Raw genomic sequence first — 7,961 nt, forward strand, 5'->3', positions numbered from 1 at the left:
AAATCACATTTGTACAACGTTAAATCCAACTTGATCAGATAAGCAGCGATGGTTTGTTTAAATCTCATTTATATACCTTGATTGTGCGACAAGTAAATTTTATCGACTTTAAAATGTCTAGTGTCACATAACTTTCCACCCCTCAAATCAACAAGATGCAAGCTATAATCTTCAAGCGGTGATCTAGGATTTGGTGTCAGTGCCTCGTTATTGGAATAAATCTTCAAGAAATAATATTTTATCAAACTCTCTTTTTCAGAAAGAGTAATAATCTTAGATAAAACGATTAGAAATTTTTTGCTACCTGATAAAAGTGTGGCCTCAACTCCTCAGGGATATGAGCGGCCGAGCCCACAATTACATACCGAGCGTCGTCGGTGAAAAGACTGCATTCTCTGTTCAATTGCTGGTTGCTTTCTACTACATTTATAATCCACTTTACCTACAAATACGTTTCAGAGCTGGTACATCAATTTCACCGGTTCTCTCCCTTTCTCTCTCTCTCTCTCTCTCTCTCTTTCTCTCTATCTTTCTCTCTATTTTTCTCTTTTCTTTAATCTTTACAATCCGCAAAGTAAAGGCGTATGCCGTGCGAAGTCGGTTAGTATCCAGTACCTTGAAAAGTCGCGTGAAGATATTACTTCGTATGTGAAAGCTACAGTCGTCGTTCTTGTGGCCGATGTACTCGCCTTCGCAGTCGGCCAGCAAGTCCGCAGCGGCCGGTGCTCCGCGATACTCGTATACCTCGATCGAAGTCTGATCCGCGCTGAACGCCACTAAGTACCTCCCGTCCGGGCTAAACTTGCGGAGGAAGCACGGCGGCTTCTCCACATTCATCACAGTGAAGTTGGGAAAGACATTCTGGTAGAACTGCCGAGCGCAGTGCACATGGGTGCCCGGATATGGACAACCCATCGTCTCCCTACGTCGGAGACGCACTACCACGTTCTGCGGGCCGATCCTGCGTGGATTTACAGGGCAGGGATCCGCCACAGATTCGATCCTGCTCTCCCTCGTCGCCATCCTACAAGCTCATCGCGCGACAACGGAGCACGTAAACGGCATCCATCGCGCGTTCGATCGCGGAGAAAATCGCCGATACTACGTGCGATACATCGTACCTTTTGACAGGAGAGGATGTTGTCTACGTCTACTTTTGACGGTGTTATCAACGTCCTCACGCGAAACCATGCAAATTTCAAAAACGAGGTTAGCGATCGGTCAGATGGACGGAATTGCGCTTGCGCAATTTCATTGTGATCGCTCACTTATGGTGCGTTCGGGAAGACGCTAATAGCGCTATTCTGTCATTCTATCTTCGTTGATTATTAAACGTAAAACAAGGATAGAATGACACAAATAGCGCTAATAGCGTCTCCCTGAACGCACCTAGAGTGCCACAACAGCGGTCGAGGAACGATTGGTCGGAACGATCGGATCTAAAAATAAGAGCCAATCATGCTTAATCGCCACTTTAGATCGTTCCTCAGTGGACAATCAACGGGTGCATTTGACAATTTTAAAAATCTAGCTAAGCAAAATAATGCGGTTGTATATCAAAGTAAGAAATATTTATTTTTTATCTTTTATTTATAGGTCTGTCTATAACTTATGACACGTATATGTACCTTGGTCTTATTATTAAATTTGAATATATGCGAAATAAACTGGAAGATAATAAAATAAACTATACTATTTTATTTTGATTACTTCAATCACTTATTACTTTTTATTTTGGTAATTACTGATTTTAATTACATTATTTGAATGTAACGTTTGCTATTATTTGTATATATAGATTCATCAGAATACTATATAATTGATTTATCGCTTCAGTTACTACGACGCTGATATAAGAATATTTTATCAATGCGTTGTATTAAATATGTAAATTCATTTATATGTAAATTCATATATATACATTTATATATACGATTTATCGATCAAACGTATGTACTTTTGTTGTCATGGACACAAGAATGCTGTCAATACATAATGATCGTTATTTAGAATCTAACGTTAAAACACGTTAAGAATTCTTTCCGAAAGAATGGCAGAGCAGGTGGAATACATAGTACCACCATGGGAAATTGAAGCTTACGTAGAAAGCTTGAACGTTTCGGAGCTCGAAAATGTCGGTATAAAAAGGTAAAAATTCAAACTTTTACATACTCCCTTACCATACAATGTAATTCAAAAATCGATATGAAAATGTATGGATTTCTTTCAGTTGGTTGGATTTCCACAAAAAATTGACGTTGCTAAACCAACAGAATGTGCTCGAGATAACGGGGCTGCGCGAGGAGAGTGTCATGGAATGGTTCATCTCGTTAAAGAAAGTAATTAGAAAGAACAATTTGTAAAATGTGCTATAAGCAGTATTGTAGATACGATATTGCAAGCAGAAAAATTATCGACAAACTAAAGAGATGTGTAAAAATATAATTTTATTAATATTTAATAATCATTATATTTAATTAATATAAAAAACTAAAATTTTTATAATAATTAATAGTAATTATATTTAATTAATATAATTATAATTTTTTCTACTTTAGCAACATTCTATGTAAGTGAAAAACTTTGCTTTGATGTAATTATCTTTTTGACAGTGTCAGTTATTTAATCATATTGTTTTTAGATTTCCATTCTTGTGTACGAAGCTATACAAATCGACATATGGAAGCACAAGGTGTTTCCACTTTTGATCGATTTTAATGGGGAACCAACAAACACATTCATGCTATTCAGCATATTCTATCACGAAGTCATCGCGGTTTCGTTATTGGAAAATATATTGTTTCATTGTGAAAGTGCGCAAACATTGGATGATACGGTGATTGACCTCATCGATTACACTGTTCAACACGTAACAATGCTTCTCGATGGAAAAACTTTAGAAATATATGAAATCAAAGACACTAAGTAAGATATTCTCTATTTTAACTAAATATAAGAAAGTATAAAATTAACTCAGCAGAGAATACATATTTGTATTATTTATGCAGAGGTATAAATTTCAAATTTTCGTGATCGATATCGAATTTATTAATCACACACGTTTTTTGCTTCAGTTCTTGCCTGGAAGAAATAGTAGAGAAGCAAAAGGCATTTGAATTTGACATTGGGATGCGGTGTATCTCAATTCTTCATTATCTAATAGAAATTTTGGATAACTTACCTCTTTGCGCAATTTCGCGCATGCTAGCTGTACACGACGTTCCATATTTATTTGCACAGCTGATAGAAAGTCAACCATGGAAGAAGCAAAATGATGGTAATCCATTTTCATCTAATAACATCTATTTTCCATTTCTAGCATCCAAATGGAGTATGATAAACGGTTGAACTATCATTAATCCTTATGCAGATGAGGTGTTGATGTATGAAGGTAGTTGGAGGAAAATTAAACCGAACGAGATTGGAAAAATTAATAAAAGAGAGGGACAAGTATGGTTTGGTTTGCGAGAATTACTTCTTAATCCAAAATGTTCTCCATATTATGAAATCACAGAGCATAGGTTGTCCCAGCTGTCAAAGGTACTAATTATTAAGTGAAAATGGATCGAAAAATTAAACTTAAATGAATGAAAAAGGTCATATTCGGTCAAAGAGGATCTTAGTGCCTAATAATATACTGTGTGAATTTTTATAATTTCCTGCTCAAACTGCACGCCGATTATTTGTTCTGAAGTAGTCTTAAGACTTATTCCAGCTTCAGTCTAAGACTATGTTACAAAACTGACAAATAATCCTAGGTACTGCGGTACGCAGTTTGTACTATAGCTGCGGTAGGCAATTTGAACTGAAAATTGTAAAAATTTATATTAACAATATATTATTGGGTTTTATGACCCGTCTTGACCGAATAAAGCCCTCTTCATTCATTTGTGTATTAATTACTATTATATATATATAACAATCAAAAATATATAAATGTACGTAATATAATTTTTAATGGAACTCTGTACCTTAGCTACAGAAACACTTGCACGACGATATACTCGATCAAATTGCGCCTTTGATAGAGCTGAAGAGATGGTTAGTTTATTTAAACATATCGCCGGCAATGCCATCCTCGAACTCAACCTGCCCGGTTCGCGTGGAAGTTATACCACAGGTATATCGCTATTCTTCACTCCTCATTTGTTTATCGATTACCAGTTACACAAAATTGAACATATCAAATATAGATAAAGTCAACTATTCTGGAAAAATATCATAAAAAATGGAAGAAACTGGCTAGGCATCAGTCCAAGTACTTATTTACAACAGACACAAGTTACATTAAAGAAGTCGCACAAATTTTAAGTGATGTCTATGATTTGGAAAAGTTAGATTGTATAGAAACGAAGAAATGTTCGTTATGTCAAGAACCATCTAAGAAACGATGTTCCAGATGCAAAGAGGTTTGGTATTGTAGCAGGTATATAAGGAATAATAATCAGACTTTATTAACAAATGCTAGATGCATTCAAAAAGTAATGCAAATTTGATATTTCTTTCTTATAGAGAGTGTCAAGTGAAAGACTGGGAAAATCACAAAAATATTTGCAACACAATAACAAAAACTAAACAGTGATAATACACTTCTTAATAATTAAGAATATATGTATTCATTAATATATTTAAAAACATATTATAAATATATCTTGTCTTTTTAATTATATATGAAATATTATACAGTCATGGACACAAAGATCGCAACGTTTTTTTCAATGGGGACATTCTCACAATTCTCACGCATTTTGAAATTCATTGGAAAAGAGTAGTTGCAATTTCTTTATATCCATAATATATTTTAATGAAAATCTTTAAGAAATGTTGAAATAAACGTATTTGTATAATTTATGTCAAATATTTTATTAAAAGATATTAATGTACAGCACTTTGTTTAAGATATTCCATTAGAACATCCTTAGCAGGCGTATCTTCACCAAAATCCTATAAATAATAAATGCTTACTCAATAATGGAATAATAACGATAGAGACGAAAACATTAATAAAATCACATCAGCAAGGCATAATTACAGCATGAATCTGTTTATAATATGGGTTCTACTCAGTAGAGGGAGCCTAAATATCATCATGTATTATGTTTTATAATTTATTGTCTCTCTCTCTCTCTCTCTCTCTCTCTTTAATACTGTTATTTCATGATTATCACAAATTTTATAAGAGCAAAAAATTTCAAATAATACAGCCTACCTTTATGACAACACAGGAGCAGCCAACCACTTTACGTGCCTTGCCCGCACTGTCAATTTTACACAAGCCAGCCCATTCACCTAATTTTTTATTATTATCTACCTTTATCAATGGAATTTGATGTTCATTACATAATGCTTGAACCAATTTCTTATACATTGGTTCGTCGCAATTTTCTGCCAGGATGCAAAGCATAGCTTGTCTTCTGCAATATAAAACACACATCAATAAAAAATTACTTATTTATGGCATATTTGTTATTGTTTATGTACTAGAACAGCAAGATATCAAAATATAGCAATTATATTTTAAGAGATACTCCTCTTTTAATTGAAACAAGAGAATGTTTCCTTATACAGCTATATTCACCTTATATATCTCTTTGCTTATATACTTGAAGTTTGTTTATCTTTCTTCTTTTTTTCACATTGGAAAAAAAGAAAAGAGATGAACAGTTCAAAAAGTTTAACTGAAAAAATAAGCCTCTTATAATTGACATTTTTGTATCTTACTTATCTAAAGCTTTGGCAGCTTCGTGGAGTCCATGAACAACGCCGTCGTGAATGAGAGAATTCTTTAGAACTTCTTGTAGAGCAGTGTTAACATCCATACTACCACCCGCTGCCATCGCGGATGGTACATCATCACTATAAGGAAACAATTTTATTGAATACGGCATCTCAGAATATTATTTAGAGCTCGCCTTATCAATAAATGTCATTTTATTATTTCCATTTATCAGTTGTTATAACAATGTGTATATTTTTACAACTGCAAAATCTAAGACTGATTTTTCCATAACAAAAGCTTAACCAATCCTACAATGATGAATACATTTACTTATTACGCGTCAAACTTTATTCCTATGTCACTAAGCATTTCCTGCGAGACCATGCAGATCCGTACATTCATGATTCCGTTAATTTATTAAGACTAGTCGCACGACAAAAGGAGAAAATGCGGAAGATATCAAGTGTACTCACTTTTCTACGTCAGACATGTTTGAGCGAGTTGAAGAGCTGGAAATAAATACGGGACGTTATTATTCTCTCTTTAGGAGATACATTCCAACGCTTTCGCAGGCGAAATACGTAACGATCTTAACGTAATAAACAGATTTTAACCACGCCAATATCCAGCGTGGCCCAATTTACCTTTCTTGCAGGCTGAGAAGGAGCTATCGCATTCTGGGCTTTTACGCATGCGTCATTTTGATGATTTTGATCACCAGCGGCGCCACGCGCGTTTTCGACCGGCCGGCATGTTGACGCGGAGCAACATCTACAGCGTCCTACCCGAAATAGCAGAGTTATCGACGATCGGTCATAATTACGGTAATGTGTGTCATGCCCTCTGTCGACGAACCTTAGGTTCTAAGGTTAGAATCAAATATTTGCGCCAAATATTGCGATCTCCACCGATCTGCACGAATGTTCTGAGCGTTTTGGATCATTTTGGATATTCATGGATATTCGCATCAATCGTGTCGTGTCCTCGATGTGATCATATTGACTCCTATCGGAATCTGGAATTTCTTGAGAGCAAGTGCTATTTAATTAAAGAATTATCCCCGATGCGATATAATTAATTTCATTTAGCGTGATTTGGATTGTTCTAGTATTTACGCTTTACCGTAGAGTTTCAATCTTTTAACGATTACGTAATCACAAGTAATTATTTGTAATATATATTACAAATTATATCCACATGGATAATTGTGTGAAGGAAGTCGAATTCTAATAGCACAAATATTGATCAAATATTAGTCCAATATACCCTTAACCAATAAGTATCGCCAATAAATGCTGTTAGGGGAGATAGCTGACGTTTGATAAGCAATCAAACAGCTAGTAGTGTAATACTATATTTTAATTTTATTTTTTAGTTTACGTAATGGATAAATTTTCTTTTTTGTTTTTCTACATTAAATTTTATTAGATAGAAAGTCGTGTTTACAAAATATACATTGTGAATACATAAGATTATATTATATAAAAGTATTTAGTAACGAAATATTATTTAGTAACGAGTTACTATATACTAGTATAGAATCTACTATTGTACATGTAATAGATTCTATAATAGTAGCGGATAATAAGGAAATAAAAAAACGTGCTATATTGCTTTGAATATAGTAATGATCGATATATTTACAAGATCCTAATATTATGGAGCATAATTGTAAAAAAGTAATGAAGGAAATCTAATGATTGCAACATTTTAAATATCTAAATTAATCTAAAATATTTCATGTTTGTTCAATATACATATATATTGTTAATTTTCATTGTTATTATGTATGTACAGTATTATGATTGTTTCTATATTTGTTAATTAAAAACTAAATTTAATAAGCTAATTTGACTTTTCGGTTTAATGCTTCTAGATATTAAAAAAAATGGCAGTATCTGAGATAAGAATGAAAGGAAGAAAGAAAAGAGACTCGAGAGAGAGAGAGAGAGAGAGAGAGAGAGAGAGAGAGAGAGAGAAGAGAGAGAGAGAGAGAGAGAGAGAGCTGTCCTTCACTCAAGTTGATCAAAGTTGATCTGTCACTGGATATTGGCCAAATAAGCTTTCAGATTTATTGACTTCCTCCATTGAGCTAGTAAACATCAACTATAAAAGTAACATAAACATTAAATATACAGGGTGAGTCATTTTAATCTATGGACCCGAATATCTTCTAAATTACGGTATCTACAAAAAAATGGTTTAGATAAAAGTTGACCAGGACAGAGGGGGTCATTTAATT

At 34.0% G+C, this 7,961-nt stretch overlaps 3 protein-coding genes across 5 annotated transcripts in view; 1 reads left to right on the forward strand and 2 right to left on the reverse strand.

Moving 5' to 3' along the window:
* The window catches only part of abo (de-etiolated protein 1 abo), an 18,870-nt gene that overhangs the window by 1,826 nt on the left and 9,083 nt on the right, over positions 1-7,961 (reverse strand). The window contains exons 2-4 of one of the 2 annotated variants that reach the window (XM_018460483.1): positions 616-1,150; positions 305-442; positions 77-221 (exon numbers count right to left, since the gene is read on the reverse strand). In XM_018460483.1, coding sequence (XP_018315985.1) covers positions 77-221; positions 305-442; positions 616-1,023 — 691 coding nt within the window. In that variant the 5' untranslated portion in view covers positions 1,024-1,150. Of the gene's footprint in view, positions 1-76; positions 222-304; positions 443-615; positions 1,202-7,961 lie in introns of those variants that run through there. The other variant, XM_018460482.1, reaches the window with a different exon arrangement.
* Positions 1,979-4,582, forward strand: Zmynd10 (zinc finger MYND-type containing 10). Its single transcript, XM_018460484.1, has 8 exons — positions 1,979-2,148; positions 2,231-2,339; positions 2,642-2,925; positions 3,075-3,277; positions 3,371-3,540; positions 3,977-4,120; positions 4,194-4,426; positions 4,513-4,582. The coding sequence occupies exons 1-8, from the start codon at positions 2,051-2,053 to the stop codon at positions 4,580-4,582; spliced, it is 1,311 nt and encodes a 436-aa protein (XP_018315986.1). The 5' UTR covers positions 1,979-2,050.
* RpS12 (ribosomal protein S12) lies at positions 4,839-6,442 on the reverse strand. Of its 2 annotated transcripts, XM_018460488.1 has the most exons (5): positions 6,364-6,442; positions 6,193-6,228; positions 5,722-5,856; positions 5,210-5,414; positions 4,839-4,944 (listed from the first exon to the last, which is right to left on the reverse strand). In XM_018460488.1, the coding sequence occupies exons 2-5, from the start codon at positions 6,207-6,209 to the stop codon at positions 4,876-4,878; spliced, it is 426 nt and encodes a 141-aa protein (XP_018315990.1). In that variant the 5' UTR covers positions 6,210-6,228; positions 6,364-6,442; the 3' UTR covers positions 4,839-4,875. The 2 variants fall into 2 exon arrangements, with proteins under 2 accessions (XP_018315990.1, XP_018315989.1); XM_018460487.1 differs by lacking the exons at positions 6,193-6,228; positions 6,364-6,442 and having other exon boundaries at positions 5,722-5,888.

Source organism: Mycetomoellerius zeteki, unplaced genomic scaffold (genome assembly GCF_001594055.1).
Source record: "Mycetomoellerius zeteki isolate Tzet28-1 unplaced genomic scaffold, Tzet1.0 scaffold94, whole genome shotgun sequence".
Classification (NCBI taxonomy): Eukaryota; Metazoa; Arthropoda; class Insecta; order Hymenoptera; family Formicidae; genus Mycetomoellerius; species Mycetomoellerius zeteki.

Excerpts from the sequence above, each read along its gene's own strand:
- RpS12 (XM_018460487.1), bottom strand. The coding sequence starts at position 5,888 with ATGCCGTATTCAATAAAATTGTTTCCTTATAGTGATGATGTACCATCC. Across the intron at positions 5,415-5,721 it reads GCTGCCAAAGCTTTAGATAA|AAGACAAGCTATGCTTTGCA; the intron begins GTAAGATACAAA and ends TTTATATTGCAG. Across the intron at positions 4,945-5,209 it reads GCTCCTGTGTTGTCATAAAG|GATTTTGGTGAAGATACGCC; the intron begins GTAGGCTGTATT and ends TATTATTTATAG.
- Zmynd10 (XM_018460484.1), top strand. The coding sequence starts at position 2,051 with ATGGCAGAGCAGGTGGAATACATAGTACCACCATGGGAAATTGAAGCT. Across the intron at positions 3,278-3,370 it reads ATGGAAGAAGCAAAATGATG|ATGAGGTGTTGATGTATGAA; the intron begins GTAATCCATTTT and ends ATCCTTATGCAG. Across the intron at positions 4,121-4,193 it reads GCGTGGAAGTTATACCACAG|ATAAAGTCAACTATTCTGGA; the intron begins GTATATCGCTAT and ends TATCAAATATAG.